Source organism: Micropterus dolomieu, linkage group LG23 (assembly GCF_021292245.1).
Source record: "Micropterus dolomieu isolate WLL.071019.BEF.003 ecotype Adirondacks linkage group LG23, ASM2129224v1, whole genome shotgun sequence".
Classification (NCBI taxonomy): domain Eukaryota; kingdom Metazoa; phylum Chordata; class Actinopteri; order Centrarchiformes; family Centrarchidae; genus Micropterus; species Micropterus dolomieu.
Genome location: NC_060172.1, coordinates 33,173,261 through 33,197,684, shown reverse-complemented (window position 1 = coordinate 33,197,684; position 24,424 = coordinate 33,173,261). Strand labels below are relative to the sequence as shown.

The window sequence follows — 24,424 nt, the reverse complement described above, 5'->3', positions numbered from 1 at the left end:
AAGTGCAATATTTCCTGGTACATCAGAAAGCTTAACCAGGTGTATTGTCCCCGTGTCCTTCTCCATGTATTTTAATAGTTCCCTCAAAAAAGAGTGAATGAAATGGTGTGACTATCCCTCTTTATCCCTCTCTATTCTCTTAAAGGTCCAGTGTGTAATATTTAGGAGTATCTACTTACAGAAATGCAATATAAGATCCATAACTTTGTTTTCAGTGGTGTATAAAGACCATACATAATGAACCGTTATGTTTTTATTACCTTAGAATGAGCCATTTCTAGCTTCATGGACGTTGCCATGTTGCGCTGCCATGTTTTTACAGTATTAGTAGTTTTTTCATCCATTAGATAGTGGGTGAGAATATAAGGCATAATATGGAGCTTACTTGTTACAGTGTTCAGGTAGCTCAGTTGGTAAAGCACAGAACTCTCACCTAGAAGGTTGTGTGTTTGATCACATGTTGGGTAGAAATATTTTTTCCTCTCTTATAAAGCGACTGCTTCGCATGCTCACAATAAAGCATGTGCAGCAGTGTGTGTGTTCCAGTATTTGATCTGCTGCCATGAACCCAAGGACACTTTTTCATGTCTCCAGTATCTCCAGGAAGAGGACATTTAGGGGAATCACATTGTCTGACGGCTCTTTCAGAGGTGCAGGCTACAGGCTCTTTTAATGTCACTCAGAATGTTTCAAAGTAAAAGCTCTCGAAATTAAGCCTTGCAGCAAAAAACGTTCTTGCGCTTTTATTTTGCAGGCAAAACCACTAAAGAGGAAGTGATTATGTGAGTAACTGTTGCTGTCATGATTGAAATCTATTTCAGCATCACTATCAAAGTATTTTTATTTATTTTTTTTTTTTTGCCTCTATCAAAGCACCATAATCTGACCGTGGGCCGGATATTATTGTTGGCGGTTTGTTTTGGTGAGGATACATAATCACAGAGAGAATTAACGTGTTTCCCTTCTCAGTGTGGTTTTACTGAAAAATGTACTAAAATATAATTTCTTTATGTATCTAGCTAAAGAAACCTCATTTCTTGACTGGCTACTCTCTGCTGTCTCAGAAGATGACACCTTTTGTCCTGGGACAGCCACCGTAGCTATCCTACGTTCTTTGAAAGGTGGGGGTGCAGTGGTAGTATAGACAAGGGTGTGCCATTCTCAGCCTCACTGCTAGATGCCACTAAATCTTACACACTGAACCTTTAATACATCCATGGTATCGCCCTGTAAAAGACAACTTTGTGTTTGTCCCAAGTTTCAATTTATAATAAAGGAGGTCTAATTAGAATTATCCTTTTTTCCCCCCCTTGGTCCAAATCACTTCCAGGTGTGAATATGTGAGTGTGGAGGAGGGTGTCGCTAAAAGGGCTGCCTGGACCATTAAACCTTGGATAAATGAAGGCTACACAAATTGGATAGAAAACATGGATATAGAAGCGATTTTAGCACTTAGTGGTACTTTGTTTGCTTGATAACGATTGTCTACACGAGGTCATATTTTTCCTCACATTTTTATTTCACATTGTGTCATTGTTGTGGACATGCATGTGTATGTATGTATGTGCGTGGCAAGTGTTGGGGACTGCACTGACATGGAGGCAGACTGGGCCCCTGCTCAGGCTCTAACCCATGGCTCTCATTTGCAGCCTTTAATAGTCGTCTATATTATACTCTAATCTGCCTGATCCCAATTTAATGCCGCTCCCTCAGCCAGACGTGTCAGGAATACTAAACAGGCGGGTCACGTGCAGAGTGGAGAGTCTCTGCCTTGTCTGTCTAATGTCTGCTTGTTGTGGGGTGGAGAAGAATCTGGGTGGGTGAGGGTGAAGGAGAGGGGGGACTATAACTGAGAGCAAACAGGGTGACTCTCAACACCGCAGATGGTGTCTTAACAAGTTATTTACTCTCTCTACGTGTTATTTTTATTACAGAATGTGGTTAATTCTGCTAGTGGGGTGATCATTTAACTGTCTCTTTTTTTTCGACAGGTGTTAATATCTAGAAACAAACAGAATAAGACATGTCAGCCCACTCGTGTCAACAATATGACACCAAGAGTTGCTTTATAAACATCACACAGATGCATACACCAACACATGTATTCACAGACATCTGCTGTCAAGGAGATGTGGTACTGCAATGCCTGAGGACCCAGGGGCATTGTGGGTAGAGCTACAGAATATACAACACCTTTATTGGCTGGTCAATACACTACTGTGTGCGCATTAAAGAAAAAGCACAAATAGCAACTCTGAAAGAAAAGCAAATCTAGCAATTAACGGTGACGAACCAGAACAGAAAGTCTTGTCAAAAAATGTCATGAAGATGATGATACCCTGTGCATCGAGCTGCTGCCTCACACCGGACACAGGAGGCGTGTGCGCCCGTTACGGCTGTGCTGCAGCTGCCTGAGCTATGTGCGGCCATTGTAGTCAATGCTTGTGCTCACACCAGAAGCACAGCAGCGTGTCCCAGAAGCATCTTTCCGCTCCGCTGCGCTGGAGAATAGGCAGCCGGTCTATTTTTGACAGAAGACGCGTCAAGCAGTACAGAGCAGATGAACCGGGCAGGAAGTCAGATACAGAATTTCCCCTCGGGGATCAATAAAGTTTTTCTGATTCTGATTCTGAAACAGCATAGAGAATCCTTTGGATTTCAAAATAAAATGTGCAGACTCGTAATCGTATATCAACAAAAAACACAGTTAAAATAGTCAAAAAAAGAAACAAATAAACTATGTAGCCTTCAGCAAAATCAGGCAGGTGAAACGCTCTTATTCTGAAATGCTCCATGTGGGAAATTCAGCCCTACAGGGAACTGGGGAAAACGGTTCACAGAGAGCTGTGATCGGTTGTAGAAGCACACAAAATTACAAACAGCAAGTCAACAACGTTGGGCAGGCTAAACGCTCTGTTGCTGAAATGCTTCTGAAACGCTTCCTGTGTGAGTTGATGCAGGACTGAGGACATATAAACTGCGATGCAAAAAAGCCAATGCAGAAGTGACTTGCATTATTTTTAATGACCAGCAGGGGGCAACTATACCGGTTGCAAAAAGAAGGAGTAGTATGTAGCTGCAGTACCGGAGGCTGCAGTTACAGGACCACAATCCTAGGACCAGAACTGCATTTCTAGGACCCTTTTAAACAGCAGACTAGCTGGCTGGCGGGCTAGCTATGTTGCTCCTGACAGCAACCCGAAGCCAATTACCCTTACCACAACCATCACCGAGTGTGTGCCTAAACCTAAGTTATTGATTATATGCATGTCGACCGGTTAACCCTACAGTTGCGCACATCGGTCTCACGGCCGACATGCTAGCAGACAGGGTTAACCTCCTCCGTGTTGCTGTGCATTACCACCACCACTCCACTAGATGGCGCTGTTGCAAAAGAACTACGGTCCCAGAACTGCGGTCCCGGGATTGCGGGGGTCCTGAAACTGCAGCCTCCGGTACTGCAGCTACATAATATTGAAAAGAAGTCCGAAGTCTATCACAGAATTTGCCTACTTCTCATGTGATTCAGTTAACATTTTCCTTATGAGTTTATGGCCTCACTTGCTAGTTTCAAGTCTTCTTCAACACAGCATGATGTTTATTTAGTAAGTTATTCAAATTGGTAGCCCACAAACTAATAGTGTGACATCACTGTGGCAACGTCCACTTCTTTTATACAGTCTATAATGACTGCATAGCACATTTCAAAATAAAATGAATTCAAATTGCTGCTAGTCAAATAAAAATATTTGCGTTTCATGTTTAAAATGAAATAAAAATAAATAAATAAATAATAATAATAATAATAGTTTTGAAATTATTTTTTTGTTATTACTACATACAAAATGATTTACTTTAATAAGAAATGTTTCTTGTTCATCATATCAGATCATATCACTCTGATATCTGGTAACTTAAAGCGAAGACAATGTAGCCTAAACGTGCTGGAATATTTAATAATAATAATAATAATAATAATAATAATAATAATGATGATGATCTTTATTTATAGAGCACTTTCCAAAAACAAATGTTTTATATGGTTTGACTGAAGTTTTATTGCATGCTCTAGAATGAGGCAAGATGTCTTTCCTAATGTCATCGGGAGAGAGGGAGGCAGGAGGGTAGGAGATGTCTATTCTTGTTCATGGACCTCTACCAAGTTGGCGCCCTGTCATGGACGACCGAAAAACAAATATGGCACCACAGCCACATACAATAATCATGCATAGGTACAAAAACTCTGAAGGCAGCTCATAGCCATTATAATAAAATAAATAAATCCTGCCAAATTCTTAGTTTTCATTGCTTTTACAGCTAATAATATAGCTACCATGTGAGCCTTCCCATTTATCAGCCGTTTCTATGCTATTCTTAAGCAGAAATAATAAAGCATGTCTTATTTAATGACACTGGTTAACATTCAGAAACAGTGAAGTATATTAAACTACATTTGTTCAATAGACTTTGTTGCAGCGCTTAAATGCAACTGAAATATGTAAACAACTTAACAAACAAGTGACAAACATCTTTCAAATTTGGCATATGTGTAAAATCATTATGGGTTTTTGGGATTAGCTTTATTGTTGGTGCACTGAGGGAATTGTAAGCTCTACCTTGTCATTAGTGCTCTGCAGCTAACAGCCAGATTTGGAATAAATGATGTAAAAGGCTAAAGCTATCAAGGCAATCAGGGTTTGCATGAGGAAATGTCTATCTTGACAACATACCATTGCACACAGTTGGACCTCGCCAACTTAGAGTGAGGTAAAAACACTACCCTTCGGCGCTTTCTATGACCTTTACACAGGAAGTTGGGATTAAGGTAGATGGGGTGTGAAAAGGCATGCATTTTTATGAACGTGAACATAGCCGCATGTGTCTGCTTGCGTGTGTGTGAGTTCATGGTCACGCGATCTCTGTTTTCCAGTCTCCCACTACCTCCTGCAACCATCCTGAGCTCCCCCGCCCCCCAGTCGGCTGCCAGAAGCGGCAGGTTCTATCTGCAGTGCGGCGGAGTGGAGATTGCCGGCTGGGGGATCATTACAAGGGCCATAAAAGAGCGATTTACAGGATGGCCAGTGAGTGGAGTCAGCACGGTCCCCACCCTCCAGCACTGCACCGTGCTGGGTCACCAACGAAAAGCCCAAAGCGGAGATTCAGAGGCCAGCGGGGGAACGTAATGACTTAAACATGAAGGTGAGGGACGTGGCAGTTCTAGTGGCATCTGCTTCATGGTGGGTGAGTCAGAGGCTGAAGAAGGAAATCAGGTGCCACTTGATTTTGATGTTTGATTAGAGGGCAGCACATGTCAAAAAGGTCAGACATGACATGCATTAAAAGCATGCTGTTGTCAGGTGAAAGTTGACAAACATTTAGTAGCTGTTCTGGAACATAATAAACCTTGTAGTGAGATTTTATATAAGGTCAAGAATGAACTTTTAATCCCAACGTTCAAATCGACATGGCAAGAAGGCACCTATCAGTCCCCACTGTTTAAGTGAGGTTAACATATGAACCAACATGTCTATATCACTGTCAATCAACATATCAAAAACCCTCATCCTTACAAGCAAACTGGGATCTCATGCTTGGTTGTAACTCCTTTTTATAAGCTGCTGTGGCAATATAAGCAAAATGCGTGCAAAAAAGTTTTGTTGGTTCCCATCCTTCTTAATGGGGGAAAAGACGGTAAAGAGTTACTTGTGATAATAATTGGTGTTGACTCTTGACTCCTATGAAGTCAGAAAGCCGGATTACAAGTTATTTTGAACCTTCAACTGATTTTTTTTTTGGCCACTAGTGGGCAGCAGAAATATACAGTGAACACAACACTGATATATCACCTTTTAAGGTGACTAGTGCAGTGCCCGTTCAAGGGGACTGATGTAACGCCTCCCTGTGCTTTTTGTTCAAAATGTGCATCTTCCATTGGTTTTACCTTCAGCAGTGGTCGGCAATAGGCGACCCGCAGGCCAAATAAATACATTCCTAAATTTGAAATCGGCCGGTGCTGAAATAGATCTCAGTCATGACAGCAATAGCAAGGCTTTATTTCAAGTTGAATTGAGAGCTTTTACTTTGAAAAGTTCTGAAAGACATTCAAAAGAGTCTGTGACTTGCTTAACACACCTCTGAAAGAGCCCCGAGGAAACATGAGATTGGATTCCCCTGAATGAGAAGCACAGGAGTTTTCTCTGCCTGGAGATGCTGGGGAAATTCAAATAAGCGTCCACAGGTTGATGGATGTGGACCAATCGCTGGGACGCACACAGTCCAGCACATGCTTTATTGTGAGCATGTGGAACAGTCTCTTCATAGTTAATTTGTTGAAGAGGGAAAAAAAAAACATGTTCGTACAAGGGGGGACCGAACACACAACTCTTCGATTGAAAGGTCTACGCAATACTGACTGGGTTAACCAGGCAGCCAAACTTTTATGGCGACCCCTGCATTAATGACACTGAAACAACATGTCAATGGCAGAGATACTGTTAGATATTCAGCGCTTCCTTAGAACCTAACATAAAACATACAACTCTTACTACTCCGTTTCAACATGCTCGTTTCTAACATATCAAACCTGCGTGATGACCATAACTCCCGTCCCTGCCAGCGTGCCCAGTTATCGCTGTTACAGAGCGGAGCAGCATGAGCCCCACCTGCGCCAGCCACATCGCTGTTCCCCCACGAACGTTCCCCGCCGTTGCTGCTGCAAAGCTCTGCTCAGCACTGTTCTCTAGTGTCTTTATTAATTCTGAACGTGTTGCGTGTGCAACTTGTATCAAACACAACACTGTCCCCAACACCAGCCACGTTTGAAGGCGTTTAGATGAACGGTTCCTGACGTAGTCGAAAGTATTCACTCTCTTTTAGCTCTAGAACTAGCTAACTGTGTCTGTCTGCTGTTTGGTGCTGAGCAGGTAGTGTAAGTGGAGCTGCAGAGTCAAGTGATAATTCTCTGTAGGTTCATAACTAGAACAGAGTAACTTCCACACAGTCATTTTGTACATTGTTAAAAAATATTGATTATAGACGTTTAGTAAAAGTTTGTTGTGTCATTTCTTGATTATGTTGAAAGCTCATACTCACTGACTGGATTACTGTTCTGTAATGAGCGGTCATATTTAACACCCTCTAATAAAATAAAGTTTGTAACACATTCATCCTGGGTGAATTTAAATTCTATATTTAATTCCATCATAAATGTTGAACACAGCTTATTCAAGGCTTATATTTCACTCCATCTACTGAGGAAGGATTTGTTATACAATCAAAAGCTCCAGTTACTGACTGGAAGTAGTGTTTCCAAGGTCAAGAATGAACTTCCAGTCACAACATGAACTATTCTTTAAGTTTGTCACTAAAATTTGAGTTACATTATCAGGTTTTCTCCCGACATTGATAAAAGTTAAACCTTCGGATGCAGAGCTGTGCATGTAAACACGCTCAAATTAAATCAGCAAAGTCATCTATGGACCAAGTCGGCTTTCGCAATAATCTGGCAGGCCACCAAGGGGGTACAGAAAGAGCAGAGGGTGGGTTTTGAAAGCATGTGTTTATGTGAATGTGTGTGCGAGTTGGAGAGACCGTGAGATGGAGGTCTCTCTCGCACTCTCTCTGCTCCCCACTGTTTGCCAGCCTAATCAGGCCTGCTGTACCCCCATATATTAGAAGCCAGTTTGTGGTGGAGTCCTGCTGTGTTTGCTCCTGACAAGGCCCCCGTTTCCCCAGGCTACATGTCTGAAGCACACCCTGTGTAAGGGTGTGTGTGTGGGAAGGGTGGTGGGAGGGTACACACACACGTACTGTACACATGTGCGCGCACACACACACACACACAAAGAACCCCCGGCACTACCTGAATAAATCCTGTCTCCTTTTTTCTTTTCAAACTCTCTTTTCATTCTTCATTGGGGTTTTGTTTCTCTGAGGCTCCCAAATTCAACCATAACCAGCAATGCAGGCTGAGGCTACATCTGCAGCCAAAATTCCACACTGGCAACTGTACGCCTGTGTGGAATTCTGGCTGCAGATGTATACAGACAATACTTGAGTATATATATGTACTTTTTTATATATTTACATATTTAATATCCTTCACAGATGAGTTTCTGCAAGGATGTCATTTCCACTGGGGACCTCCCCCCTGCATACATGTATATATATATATATATATATATATATATTTACATTAACACCCCTAACCCTTTTATCCAAAGCAACACAATGTATCACAGTGGGGATTTGAACGGGTCTCTCACACCAAAGGCATGTGTCTTATCCACTGCCCCATCACCACCCCTATATATATATAAATATATATGATATGATCTGATATACATGTATGTATGCAGGGGGGAGGTCCCCAGTGGAAATGACATCCTTGCAGAAACTCATCTGTGAAGGATATTAAAAAAGATGTTTTAAAATATACACAATCCTATATAAATTCTGCATCTACCAATAGTTCCTTTCATGGGTGAAACAAAGAAATGATGATAAAAGTTCAGTCTGAATGAATGGATGTTTCCAGAAGGCATTACTTGACAGCTGTGAAGTGCAAATGCTGTTCTATTCTCAACTATGTTTGCTACAGGCCAGTCTTGTGCCAGGAAAAGATAACATGGATTAGTAAATTGCTAAAGTAAAAAACAGAAATAGAAAAGACAATTGCGGACTTCCTTTCTCATCCAAAGTCAAGCAGTGAGGAAACTCATAAAAACGGACCCATCTGAAAGAAACAGCCAATAAAACTACTTGAGCTTTGACACAGTTTCCTGCATTCTGCAGCAGCTGAGCACCAACACACGCTGACCTGCTAAATGAACGAAGCACGGGCTGTTTTAAGCCAGACAGCGAGTCTTTGCACTGCTGGAAAAGCAGCACAGTGGTCGAGGATGCATTGAAGCATTGTGGCAGTGAGGATAAACAGACTTTATGGTGCATTACAGAAGCAGACAAACACACAGGCGAGTGCAAATGTGGATAACGCCATCCTTGGACGTGTCAAATTAAACGCACTCCCTCCTGTTGTGTTCGACATGAGAGGTCGTCAAATCTTCACTTCTTTTATGCCATTAACAAGTGCACATACAAATATAAACATGGGGCTGAATAAATTCCTGTATCTCTTGGAGAGATTTGGCAACTGTCAGCATGACGGCACATTAACCTTCCCACAAATACACACACATATCCTATAAATCCAGTTTCAATGCAAAACACCCAGGCTGACCAGCATGAGAGAGGCTTTCAGCAAAGACCCACTATGGAGGGGAGTGAATGATAATATGCACCATACAGGGCTCTGCACCGCAACACTAGCATCTTTGTGAAAGGATCCTATCAAAACTACAGAGTATATCCAGTTTTATTCCTGTTTTTTGGTGAATAGATTATTGTAAGAAAAACTAGCTAAAGAACAGATTGTGTTTTTTATTCTAGACAATTTAGGTAAGAGCCGTCTTTCTGGAATACTGTGTAGACCTTTGAAGTGTAGTGAATGTGGCTCTTACTGTATACAGCAGATGTATAATACGGCCTGGGACTTCTGAGAAACACAGTCATCCCCCACAAAGTCACCCACAAACTGTCTGCAATCGGACTGCCCACACTCTGCGACTGGCTCCTGAACTTTCTAACTGGCAGGCCCCAGTCAGTCAGGATTGGCAAAAGAACCTCAGCCACCATTATAACAAACATTAGCACTCCAACAGGGATGCGTCCTCAGCTCCATCCTCCACACCCTGTTCACTTATGACTGTGCTCCCACAAGGACAACATCGTACTGAAGTTTGCGGACGACACCGCAGTAATAGGACGCATCACTGGCAAGGACGAAGCGGACTACAGGAGGGAAGGGACTAGCCTGGTGGCATGGTGCGAGGACAACAACCTCACCCTTAATACAGACAAGACGAAGGAGATAATAGTGGACATGAGGAAGGAGAGGAGACCTCACCAGCCACTGTTCATCCGGGAGCTTGAGGTAGAGAGGGTGAGCGGCATGAAATATCTGGGCGTCCACATCAGCGAAGACCTCTCTTGGACACTGAACGCCACACAGCTGGCTTCCTAAGGAGGCTGAGGATGTTGTATGTATGTAACCTAAGATCCCCAGCAACTTTTTCAGGTGCACTGTTGAGAGCATTCTGAGCGTCTGCATCACCGTGTGGTATGGCAGCACTACTGCCATGGACCGCAAACGCCTGCAGAGAGTGGTGAAGACAGCTGAAAAGATCACCAGGACTCCACTACCCTTCCTGCAGAGCATTTACCATCAGGTCCACAGGAGAGCTGCCTCCATCATCAAGGATCCCACCCACCCTCAACATGAACTGTTCACACTTCTACCCTCGGGTCGGAGGTATAGGAGTGTGAAATGTAAGACTACAAGACTGAAGAAGTCTTTCTTCCCCACTGCCATTAGACTCCCAAACAGTTAATAGGCGTGTAGATTCCATAACCATGCCCATCCCTAAACTGTACCATGCCAATGTTAATTGCACTGCATCTGCACACTGCTCCATGCACAATTTCCACATGTACATAATTCATCATGTATATAATTCATCAGTTGCACAACTGTTTAATTCATCTGCCTGCACAACGACAAAGTGTATATATCTGGGATATATTTGGGTTTTTTATGTCTGATGTTCACACTTTTTACATTTGTAGCTTATTTTATATCTCTATTTATCGTATTCTTATTGTATTTTTATTTATACATATATTTTATTTTTATTGTAGGCATTTGATGTGGACAGCAAAGTAAGAATTTCAGTCTACAGGGAAACATCTGAAAATAAACACTTTGAATCATAATCTTGAATCTTACTGCTTATCTCTGATTCCCTAAGTCCTCTACATGTAAAGCAAGTGAGCAGTTAACTCAAACAAACTCATTAAAGTGTGACCTTAAAACAGCGTGTTCTGGTAAACACCACTCTTCTACCCAAGTTTTAAAAAAAAGAAAGGACTATTATGATGTCTCTTTCAATTAAGTGCATGTTTCCATCTCTGAGCCGAGTCAGTTTCCATCAACCACAACATCCGCAAACCTGAAAAACAAAAGCCTTGCTGGCTTTTTAATAAGATGCTGAGAATCCAGAAGGATCTTTATAGTAAATGCCACAACTCATTAGGCTAATTACCCTATCACACATTTACTCCGCTGCTAATAACAAAGTAGGCAGAGAGACAGAGAGAGGGAGAGAGGAAACCACACATCTCCTCATAAAGTTAGCATTCTAGCAATTAGTGAAAAGAAACATTAAAGCCCACACAGGCTTCTTGAGTAAAATAATTAAAGAAAAATGGCAGAGATGTTGATTATCTATGCGTTTTTCTTTTTAGAGTCTACAGCCCCCATATGAGCACCGTGTAGAGGCAGGAAGGAACACTGGCGGATCAGACTTCTATTAAAATAAGAGTGCTATTTGCGTCTCTTTGCATAATTTGACTCACTGTGGGAGACGGTGACTTGTGAAGTCAAATTTAATTGCGTTTATAACAAGGTAACAAGGTGCGTTTAGTCATTAGCTCCTTGCATGGGCAAAAATAATTCCAAAAATTCTAATCTGCTCTGCCTCCTCTGAATACAGAACAGCAAGGAGTTCACTTAAGAGGTACAAATAATCATATTTTAACGGCACATGCTAGTGAATCATGAGCTCTTGTTGCTCCCTGAGCTCAGCGCTGCCTCTGAGACTGTTGATCACAACATTTTAATTGGCCATCATACACATTTACAGACTCTGCTGGGTCAATATTCTCCATAGCACCATTAAACTGATAAGTAACGCAAGTTTCCATCTTATTTAATTCTCATCCTGCAGACTCTGATAATCCATCCATTCATCCATTCATCCCCTATCCTTCAGAGCTGACAGTGTGCGAGAGGCCGGGTACACCCTGGATGGGTCGCAAGTCAATCACAGCCCCGAGACATATAGATGACCACCGTGCACTCATGTACGCAATTTTATAGTGCACTACAACAGAAGATGTAATCGACATGGTGTCCAGCCACAATAAATAGAGGCTTGCTTTACTTATGGATGAATTAAACTGCTGCTGCTGTTATGTTAACACCACATCATTTCTGTTTCCACCTATTTGGGTTTGTTAGTGATTATTATTTGGTTTAAAGGGGGTACTTGTTGCATTTAATGAAATGAATCATATTATGCATCTGTGTTCTTTATCTTGTTTTAAACTTCTTCTAGAACCATAGACTGTATGACTGACATAGCCTGGCAGTGACTGAAGCACAGTAGCATCGGTTTGCCTTCTCTTTCCTAACGTGGGGGTGTTGATTTCTAGTATGATCAGGGTTATGTTTACTGGTCCTTACTACAGACTTGTACTTATATTGTTCTCTACAGTCGATTTATAAAACAAATCACATAAATTTCATGCAAGCTACAATAGGGAAATTGCAATCTTTCGCAATCTTAAAGTAGAATAATTTGGTTGGATTTGGTTCTATTGCCTACCACTGTGAAACATTCCATTAATTATATTTCTCTGTGTGTACAGGTTACACAGATACAGATACAGTTAATTAGTCAGCTTTAGAGGTATTGATATAAATACAAAATGCATTGCCAGTACAAATAGCAAGGCACTTATACTGTACATGTGTAAGCATGTGCACTGTCTTCCTGTTTCTTACAGCTCACTAGTTTCCAGGGCTTTACCACCGCACCACAATACACACTAGTGCACTGCTGCAAGCCCTCCTCTACTGTGCATGTTTAGAAGAGTTTTACACTAATTAATGCACCCAGCTCTTATAGAGGCACTCCAATCAAGCAGCTTATAAAGCACATTAGCATTATTAACATTAATGTATTCTCTATAGAAGACAACAAGAGAGCTGCATAGCTGACACCACACATATATAAACCTATAAATATTAAGGCCTGTCTCAATGTTACAACAATTCCTGCTGTGTTTAGCTGCTACTGTGTGCTTCCCCTATTCTTTCTTTCCTCTGTATGTGGTTTAGGGAAACAACGGGAGGAAAGTGGAGATCCAAACCCCCCCCCCCCCCCTCTATTCCACATCAAAGGCAGCCTCATATCTCAGAGGAGTTGCTAAGGACTTTACAGCAGCTCGCCTCAGGCCTGAGCGGGGGCTCACACCTCCTCAGACAGGAGCGCTGGTGCCTGCAGGTGGGACCAGAGGATCCGGGACAGGCGGCTCAACATAGTCTGCAGTGTCATCGTTACAGGACGGGCTGCGGCAGACGGTGCAGGGCAGCTTGTGTCTCATCCGACTCAACAAATCTCGCAAGTTGTTGGTTTGCTGCCTACACCGGGGAATCGCCCAGCTCGATTAAAAATGGCTGTATTTTAAATAATTTACTTCATAAATAGATAATACAAGCTCATTATAAGGGTGCATCAATATTCTAGTGATAAGCTGAGAGAGAAGAGAGGTGCTTTTTTTACTAGAGTTTTGGGTTTCACCCAGCGGTGATTTTCTCCCTCGTTTTCTACACCTAACAAGGTAGTGCCTTCAAGGGCTTCTACATGGTAAATAAAAGAATCAAATTTGGAACAAATGTCTGTAGGGTGATCTGTTAACATCCTAAAATAAGGGTGACGAAAAAGAAAAAAAGCCAAAAAGCATATAGTTTAGTGTGAAAATTGTCACTTCACAATGCTTTTACACAGAGCTTTCTGCTAATCCATCCTAAAGTCTACTTACAGAAAGTGCATTAATACTTTTATGAATGAAAAAGACCAAATATTTCACACCCCTTGAATAAACAGGGATGGTTTATGTATTCATTGTGACACATATTGAAATATCATTTCACAAAAGTGCAGTAAGGTTAATTTCTATATTTGGAAGCATATCAGAAAGTAGATGTATGAGCAAACTGGTGGTTTTATTCCAAAATGAGGTCTCTACCACTTGAAAAGTGATGCTTACCTTTGAAAATGACTGTTGGCGTGAAAGAGAAATAAATTATGTTTTACAATTTAACCCTTAAGCCTTACACAAAAACAACTCTGTTTGCCCGATGAACATTTTTGATTTAAATATGTTTTTTGGTTTCCTTTAGCACTCTTGGGTGTTTATAACCCAAAACAATGACTGCAAAGCATTAGACAGCATTAATTCACTTATGCATTCATTCATTGTCTCCCCCTAATAATCCGAAATCATAAGAGGCGGGAGCCTATCCCAATATACGCTGCACAGCAGTCAGAGAAACAGCCTGACTTTTGCCAGTATGTCAAATGCTTACTTTAAAGTCAATTTATTAAATTCAAAGAGAATGAGGGTGCTTCTGCTCGCCTTTGATGAGTGAAAGCATTTACTGAAGGTGCTCGTTGGTTTATGAACGAAACTAAGTGAAAATTGAAAGAGGCACCCTTCAAGTACAATTTTCAAAAGGGTTTATGTCATGGTTAGTTTCAGAGAACATTAAAACAGCACTTGTGTATGTGGACTTCATTGGCAAGTAGTACATCAAGTCAATTTAGTACAATTTCTTAAAGCCAGCAGGGGGCCAGAGAGAAAATGCAGTAATTATTTCAAAGGAAGTACAAATGAAGTGGAATTCAAGGGCAGAACTGTGCACATTTCCAAAACTAGATTGACAAGTAGCCACATTTATTCATCAAAAGGCTGCATCAAAAGTGATAACAGAAAGAAAATAGTGTTTCACTGCAGGTTGATTATGGTCAGTGCTCTATGTTAACGTGATGATTCTGATTCTGGCAGATATTGTTTTTTGGTTCAGATTTCTGCATTGTTTACCCAAGACAAATGTACAGACCCTATAATGAAGCACAAACTTCTCATAGGATTTTAAACTAACCTGTAAACGGCCCTCTTGTCAGACTCAAGCTGGGCCTGGGGGTCAAGGGTCACACTGACAGAGGTATTTCCTGCTGCAGAGGCTGCTGGGATATGGACCTGTGGGGTCTTGCTGTTCTGCTGAGTTGTGCCCGTCATCTGGGAACACATAAAACAATCACAAAATGACTTTACATTTAAACTATTTTGTTACAGTTTTCAGGTGGGCTCTTTAGCTTCAACAGTTGAAGCAGGAGAGAGTAATAAAGAAGATTAAAAATCTGCAGCCATGCTAGCAGCTCTGTGAGGCTTTACTTTACAGTATGTTACTGTTACATGCAATTTTGCATGTAAGTATTTTAACATTTGCACAAAACACAGATGAAGCTGATGGGAATGTGACTGAATGCCATCAATACACCGAAGGGGGCACTCCAAATTTCATGGTAACCCATCTAATAGATATTTCCACCTGGTGGACTGACTAACAGACAGAAACTGCCATCCCTAGAAGTTTCATATAATGTATTACATCACATTACGTGCAAATCAAGATTTAACATAAATTCAAAGAAAGAAATCAAGGAAAGAAAATGTGTTTAATGTAAATATTTCAGTTAAAATTATTTAAACTGAATGGATCAAAGTCGCAAAAAAAACAACCAATAATTAGATTTTAATTAGCTTTAGAAGAGGCTTCGTTTGCTGTTGTTTGTGTGATTGCTACCAAACCATTCAGTCACTTAAACCTGCTCCATGAACTACTGTCAATCAGATCAAATTGAAACATCACATGACCTTAATAAAAGGTTTATCAGTGATGTACAATCCTCACCTGGACTTCTTTTCCTTGTAATGAAAACGCAGCTGCTCGTGAGGTCTAAGTAATTTTTTTAATCACTTCTCAAAAGCAATAAAGTGCAACATGCATCTGATGCCAAGAGACTACAAATGAGGATGTAGCTGGAAGGAGTCATTGTTGCTTGACAGGTCAGTAGCCTTGTAAAGGAGCTGTTAAGCAAAATGAATGAGAGAGGATAGATTCAGTAATTGAACAAGGGACGCTCAGGTCATATATAGAGCCCAGTCAAATTTTCCTGTTAAACAATAAATATTCAATTAGCATTTAGCAACTGAACAGTGTGTTCAAAACTAGCCATACTGCTAAACCATACATGCTCTGAAGAACCACAGCACTGACGGAGTTTCAACATAGAATCATTAGAGTCTTCTCTTTGTGTTATTTGTACTTTGTACTTGATGTTATTTTGGCATGCTTAACGAACACGATCCATTGTCTTCTTCATCCTTTACCCCACTTTCCTCTCTCATTTGTTCTCTCTGAGGAGATGAGTGTAAACCCCTCCCCTTCACCCCCCCCTTCCTTGGCTTTTTTTTCGGGGTGAGGCGGGAGGGAGGAAGCTTCAAGTCTTAATCCCAGCACCAAATGGGAAATAAATTAGCTTCTTCACACTTAACTAGCTCTCATTTGCATTTTCCAAGTGCAGAGACTGCAACTCGGGAGCTGTCCCCTGGCACTAATCCTCTGGGCAGAAGCAGACAGAGGTGGCGTGGATGAGGGTTAGGCGGTCGGATGAACCTGCTCTACTTCCCTGGTCTGAGGCGTTGGACAAAGCCTGGGTCCAGCCACAGTTAGGCTACATTAATTACACTGACCTGTTGGTGGCATCATGTGTTGTGTTGAAAACCGCAGGCTGGGGCCTTGATCTCTTGTTCTTACACTTTAATATACAGTATGTAGCACTCTTGCTCTTATGTATTAATTATAAAATGCAATTCAACTTTAATAAAAAATAATATAAATTTCATAATAAAATAACAATACAACAATATTCCTGTAGAGCCCATATGTTTGGTGGGTTTATAGCTACCTTATGACATTTATTCTTATAAGGTATCACTATAACATTATGCCTATATTATTGCTATAACATTCTTATAGACTTAAATTGTATTTGTACTAGTCACTTACTGTTTATAGTGACCTTTCTATATTACTATATTCTTCCTAAAATATTCCTGCAGTCAGTTTACTTTGATGTTCTCTACAGTGACAACATTGTAACTTTACTGTAGTTAATTTTAATGTTCTGTTTGGAGTCCTGAAGACCCAAACATGCAGTACTATGATATTATAATTTTATTACCATGACACTTACGACTTACTTAAGTTTTATGAGAATTGCTTATAAATTTAAATTGATGATATGTTTCCTTTCTCTACTACAGATAATGCCTCACTACCTGTGTTTAACCTCTCAGAGACCCCAGCTGTAAAACATGGTTATATACAATAGAAGAATATGCTCTGCATCTGTGATTGGATCCTTAACGCTGCACTTCCCCTCCCAAATCCCAAATACTGCGTGTGGTCTATTTGGATTTCTGTTATTGGAGTTTGATTACAAGAGATCTAACATAAAGTTTAACCTCTCTGGGGTTTTTTACGTGACCCAAAACATTGAGGTCACCATGTAAGCTTTGTCAGCAAATGACTTTTTAGCAAAAAAAAAGGAAGATAGGCCATATACACATACACCACATATCTAAACACAAAATATTTCCTAGTTTGATGTGATAACAAAGCTTTATGAACCTGAAATTTAAATCACCTGAAAACTTGGTTTTTAAATTTGAGGTACTGACTTGGCTAAATAAATAACAGTTTAGCTGAAGTTTGGGAGAAAAAGGCATTATATATTGAAGGTTTAAGACTCAAAGCTAATCTCCTTAAACTAATTAACTTTTATCAGCTTATGATTCAAACTTTGAGATTACTCAATTCCGATTGCTACACAAAATATATGACATCACCGTTTTCCAGCTGAGCCTCGCCCAGTTTAAACCAGTAAGAAGAGCACATCAAACAAACACAAAGATATATCTAAACAATCATAATTTTAGTCACTTTGACAGAAAACAATGTATTAGTGTAGGACCTGGTTGCTCATAGTGAGAGGCCTTTAATATTCCTTCCAAACATGCTACATGTTGACATGTATGACTTGGTACTTCAAGCATTAAAGTAAATTCCAATGAAAGCTCTGACCTGTTGGCTCTCCTGGTACGATGGTGGAGGAACGCTCTGGGTGGCCATCATTGTCACTGCAGGTGCTGGGGACACATGTTGCATCATGGGACAGCTTCACATTGAGACTGGGAAAAACAGAAAAAGAAAACAGAAACATAAATAAAGTGCAAATAGTGATTGTAAATTCTATAAATTCTATTACAGCAGCAGCCAGCAGGTGCTGCTATGATTAAATAATAGGAGATGAGACTCTCACGCCGTATCTCACTGTTCCCTTTCACACTTCCTTTTCCCTATCTCCATTTACCATTTATTTACACCCGCCCACCCCACCCATCCCTCAGTCTCCCACTGCATGTATTGCATTGAGCTGACAGAACAGCCAGGATGATGTATTAACACTGAGTGCTATGCTACCAAGCAGAAAGAAAACAAAGTAACACAAGACTCAATTATGGACTCCTTTACAGAAATACTTCACATACCAGCAGGTTCATAATGACAACACAAACAAACCTGACTACTTGTTTACCAATTACAGACAGCTATGCTTGTTTACTAATTACAGTACACCTGGCTTTAAAGCAACGTATCACGGTGGAGTCACCTTGGTTGTCTCTGTGAGTTGGTTACTGGTGTTGTTGTTGCACTGTTACCAAGCCAATCAAGAGGGCTAATTAGGGCTCTTGTTGGTGGGCTAATTGCTAGTGGCCAGGACCCCACGGGGCTGAGGGCTGTACCCTGTGGAACACCACTGTAACCATCACCGCCACCCCCACCCCCACTGATGGAGCTAATTGGTTCAGGGGTATGTTGCACACAGAAACACAAACACACACAGACCCCCTACTATCACCACAACTTACTGTAGGCCAGCACAGCAGGTGCTCTGTCCCGAAGCTACATATAACCTATGTGTGTACATACTGTAATTTACCTATTTGACCTTAGGGGGGGAAAGGGTGTTTTAATAGATGTGAGAGTAACCTTTATCAAACTGTACTGCTAACCATTACAAACCATAAATCTAAGACCTGATCTCACAAATCGATATATAATGACACAACAAAGTTCAGTTAGGTGCTTTATACACCTATGCAGACTGTCAAATCAACATTTCTTAAAGTCCAAATGTTTGCTAGATACCTCGAGCCACTGGACTTAAAAAAAGCCTTATAATGCCGCATTAGACAGGCAGCAGTTACAGCGGACGGGTGCACTCGAGCTGAATGGTATTGACCTGGAGGAAAACACTTGATTATAAGCTAGTCAAATGGAACTGGAACATCTGAGCAAAATCCCTGAACCAGTTGCAACATTCAGAACTAACGCCTGAGGAAATACAAATGTGCAGTAAACCCACCTGACCACTAAAGGCCAGGGTTTGCAGTATGTGACTCTGAGCTGTGATGTTATGGCCGGACAAAAAAGAACTTTATTAATCAGAGGAATGCCGTGCAAGTGATGCTATATATCTAGAAATACTATAAAAGGAATATCATACACTGATATCACAGATACACTAAGTAGGAATATTGCAGGAACAGTAATGAGATGGTGTGTTTAATTCTGGTGAGAATTAACACTATTAGAGCAGTATTACGCAGCTCCTCCTATTGTCACACACATCTGTGTGTTGAGCCCCTCGTCTTTGGGTAGTTTTCAGGTTCCTGCCGCCAGACAGGAAGTGATGCAAACATCTCATCCCTCTCTTCAGAATCAGGACAATACATGACAGACGTTCCCCGCCAGTGAGCTCATTCCCCGCTGAGACTCAGACCCTGGCAACGTCTCTGAGTGGAAAGTCAGAGACAAGACAACTGGCTGAGACCCTTCTCGATTTGAGTGGCATCTGGATCCACGGCTGCTGCCAACATTTTGATGTTAAAGGAAGGTTTAGTTCCATTGAAGAGTTCTAATTTGGGGTTTTAGCTGCAAATCTGCATGTTCTATCATGTCATTCTGGGTGTGCTGTGCATGCAAGTGTGTGTGTGTGTGTGTGTGTGTATTCAGTGCAACATTATGAGCATGACTGTTTGCACTGTGTGTGTTCACACTTGTTTGTGTGCCATGTGCATGTCTCTGCGAGTCATTTTGTGTACTGATTGCGTCTTCTGGTTTCTGTTCTCATTCCAACTGGTATCAGCTGAAAGGCATCTTCTCTGTTATCAGGCCTCATTTTAATTGCAAATGCAGTGAGCGTGTTAGTGATTAAATGGAAAATTGCACATTAATTGATGAGACTGAAGATAAAGCAATTCCAATTACTGCACAGTATTTTAGGCGGCCTCTCAAGTTTTGCCATCCCTCGAAGGAACAAGTCACCAAACACCAAATTTGAGCAGGCAATCGTGCGTCCATAAATACACACCCACAGATATAATAAGCGCACAAACACATGCCATACCATGGCTGCTGAAGCGTGAATGTACATACAAGAACAGACAAGAACACAGCAAAAACACCAACAAACAAGGCATTTAATTTCAATAGTGAAATTAAACACCAAAAAACTTGCCTCATGAAACTAAGTACAAAGTACTGAGTACAAATCTTCCAAGTAAAGGAAACTGTCTGGCAACCTCTCTCTCTGAACTCACCAAAGGTGTACGGTTACACAATAAGTCGTAAAATTCATTTTCAGGACAAATGACATGTTTGTTCCTCAACAAAGGCCTTTGAATTATTACAGAGTTCATAATGCATATCAATTGAAAAGTGCCTGTAGTCGCAATCAAAATTCAAAAGCAAGCATAAAATGGAAAATGAGAAGTAGGCATAAAATTATTCCAACAAACATCAAAGGGTTTTGTGAATTTGGATTGGAGGCAGGCGTACTCTTTCATCGGAATCTGTGCAGCAAGAAACCCTTCTATTCAGCATTCAATTTTCCAACAATTCTCAGGCATAGAATGAGCCTCTGCCATATTGATGTAAGGTTAGTCAGTGGCATAGCTGCAGTTTTACCGCTGGCACTGAAATGAAAACCCCTATCTGGTCACATATGACGTGATCACAGCCTCTGGCCTCCACAATTCAACCATGTCCAAAGCTTTTTCTTGGCTGCCATGGTTTGAAGGTAAATTTATTGGACAATGTTGAACTTCTATCACAGTACATGTGGAATGGGAAGCCTTCCTGCTACAAACCAAGGTGATAAAAAGAAAACCCGATCCTCCTTGTAATTTAATCACAGAAAGCATGGAAAACTGCACTCCAGTGCACATTGTGACCTGGCAGGGTTTTTACACTAGTTCATTAAAAGCAGAGTTGTTGCAGACAAAGATGTGAGTCCCCCATGTTGAATCATCAACACTTCAGGTGACGGGACTGACAGAGACACACAGGTGTGGACCACAGCTACATCCAGTCCTCATGTATCAAATATCCACGCTGGTGAGTTGGCTGCTTGATGAACCGAAACTGTGATGTTCTGATTTCTATAGCGCTCTTGAGCACAACTCAAATCACTCTCCTACCAAACCAAAGATGGGTGATGATTTGAGTGGAAGGGATGTAGTATGATGAGTGTTTACATCCCAGCATGTTAGAATTAACTTGAGACAACAGCCAGGCTCTGTGTGGCTGTACTTGGGCACAGCGGTGCTTTTAATGACAATGCTAACATGTTAATGTTTAGGAGGTATAATGTTTAGCATTGTCACATCTTAGTTTAGCATATTAGCAAACAGCTGACTTTTTCTGGTATTTGGTCATAAGCCAATGTACTGAAACAGTCAAATGATGGTGGCGCCTCGAGGCACGCCACTCGCAAAGCTTAACAGACTTCATCCTAAAAATGTATTGGATGTTTGATGTTGAATTGGAACATACTTTGTCTTTTAGGTGTTTTATATGTTTCACTTTTTTGATTTGATATTGTAGTTTATTATTATATTACTGTAAAGTTACATATACAGTATGTGGATATGTTTTAACATGTCTGCTGTGGGGATGCATGGGCGGGGAATGAAGCGCTGATAGCTCATCGGAACCCTGTAGATAAAAAATTTTTCACATAGTATTGATTACTAGCTCTTCTTGGGGTTTAAAAATTATCAATGCTGTCTTCAAAAAACTAGTGAAAGCCAGTAAGACAGAAATACTTTTAAAGAAAGGGCATTCTGCAATTCTTAAAAAAAGAAAAAATAGCCCAATCCCCCAAGATGCCAATTTCTTAAAAAAACAGGACAACAACAATGCAAAGGCTTGTCTAATTTAACTAGTGATCAATTGGATCTGCTTCTAGAATCCTGAAGCTTTCCATGAATAATATCTTACGCATATTCATGAAAACTGTATCACGGTTTTACACCCAAGGCTAGATTCAAATCCAGTCTCCAAACGTTGAAACCGTGACAGATTGCAGCACTGATACCTGATCTGATACCACATGTACATGCAGGAAGGAGAGAACCACGTGAATGGTCTTTCTGTGGATGTAAGGAGCCGAGGAGCTGTCATTTGCACATCCTCTCATCAAAATCTCATTTAATCTTTCCTGTTTGAGTTTGTTGGTTAAGAGGTTGACCGGCAAATGCAATGAATAACATTTGGAGGTGGATATGTCACCTTGGTCAGATATTATGCATCTTGATACCCTGCAAGATGGAGATGAATAAATAAATCAGGTATTTTTGAATATGAGTAGGATCTAATCATCGCCTTATTGTCAGGCCTGATTTACAATGCAAACACCAGGAGGCGAGGCCTTGATGGCGTTGAATAAAATGATGGAGGGAAGGGTGGAATGGTAATGAGATTGGGGTGGTGGGGGGGTTGTGGGCGGCTGTGTACACATTTGTGGTCAGACTCAACACAGAAATCAGAAAACACACAGATCACACCGCAAACACCCTACTCACACATAGGAATGGGCATGCATGCAAACACAGGCATGTATATTAATGCACAAATGCCAACATTAAACACACAGAGATAGCAAAGCTTCAACCAGTGTCATCCTGAGGGTAATCTCACACACACCGTCTCTCACCCTAACACACAAGCACGCATACATCACTACACACACACACAAACACACACACTCAAAGGTGCAAGTGTATACACAGCCGGAGGCGAAGATAGTCTCACCAGTGGTCTTAAGGCATCAAATCCCCCCCAGGCTAAAGTGAGCTCCACACATACCGCAGTCAGGACCCAGTCCACACTCCCAGACCACCTCATTAACCTGAGCCAGCCGCCTTCACTCCACCCAGCCCCGCAACACCCTGCTCCTCACCAGCCCATACTTACAATTCATACTATTATCATTTATTCATCTGCTCTTGTTGATTGGGCTCATCCTGGCCCACAAGATGGATAAGGCATGGATTTGAAGGACGTTTCAACATTGTTGTGGACATTGTTAATTCCAGACTCTGCGAGTTCACGGCAAAAGTAGCAGTTTTGAGAGGTTTTGTCTCAAGGCTTGAAGGAGAGAAGTTTGCATGTGATTTCATATCTCTGCAGTGTTCTGGAAGTTCCTGAGGGTTACTTTATTGCAAACATTGCAATAGAGGGATACGCAGCAAGATGTTCTGCTTTTCATATAACACAAAGAAAAAGTGAATGCTTCCCTGGTCACCGCGTGCACCACAACATCACACCCGCAAACACTCAGTGAAGACACTATCCACAAACCCACAGCAATGTTCTGCTGTTTGCTGCTTATGAATCTCGAGCAACTCGCTGCTGAATTGGCCTTTGATAAAGGGGGAAACAATCACAAGCTATAGTCAGCTGTCAATAAATTGGAATGCTTACAATTTTATATGGTCTCACAAGGTAAAAACAGCACGAGGCAACTTTACTCTTCATCAGCTCAGTGGAGGGAAAATAATAAAAGTTATGTATTTTTTAATAATTCAACATGCTGCATCATTATTGTCAACATGGTCCTACAATCATGAAGAACACTGAGTCCACTGGCGCTTTCCTCTTCTCACTCGCTGGGTTGACTTCACTCAAAGGGATCTTCTGACTCGTCCTTATCAAATCCAATGACATTTTATGCTTGAATTTAAATCTATAACCTTTCCAGTTTCTTCTTTCATTCTGAACTTCTTAATGAACGTCCTTCACATATTCAAATATGCCCCACAGCCTTAATGAAGACACAAGAATTTCCCTGGGGTATGACAGTTTGCAAGCTTTTCTTTCTAACTGCTGACAATGGCGTCAGTGCTCCAATCTGACTGCAATTCTTGTTTTCTTTGTATTTATGCAAATGTTTGTTTGGATATTATGGATTCCAGTTTGATTGTGTTCTTTCCTGCTCTTAAAAATTAGATTAAACTCTCAAGTAGAATGGATAGTGGTAAAACTACAGTACAGTGGGAAATTTTTGTAATTTGTCAGGATAGGTGGTTTGCATGCAAATAACCTTATTAGCATAGCTAAAAGCCTTTTTTTATAATGAGGTGAGTTTTTTTTCTGAAAAGGCTACACATACAAAACAAAGATGAAAAGAATATTCATGCTGTAGGTAAATGGTTGTACCATCTTTAATCATTTGTATCAAGACGTACCTGATTTTTAACCTTCTTC

General features: G+C 41.0%; 1 protein-coding gene across 1 annotated transcript in view; it reads right to left on the bottom strand.

The window, feature by feature from the left end:
- pknox2 (pbx/knotted 1 homeobox 2) overlaps positions 1-24,424 on the bottom strand; it is a 97,250-nt gene that overhangs the window by 25,670 nt on the left and 47,156 nt on the right. Inside the window, 2 exon segments of the mRNA XM_046039232.1 lie at positions 14,846-14,982; positions 17,894-18,000. Of these exon segments, the coding sequence (XP_045895188.1) occupies positions 14,846-14,982; positions 17,894-17,980 (224 nt within the window). The 5' untranslated portion in view covers positions 17,981-18,000.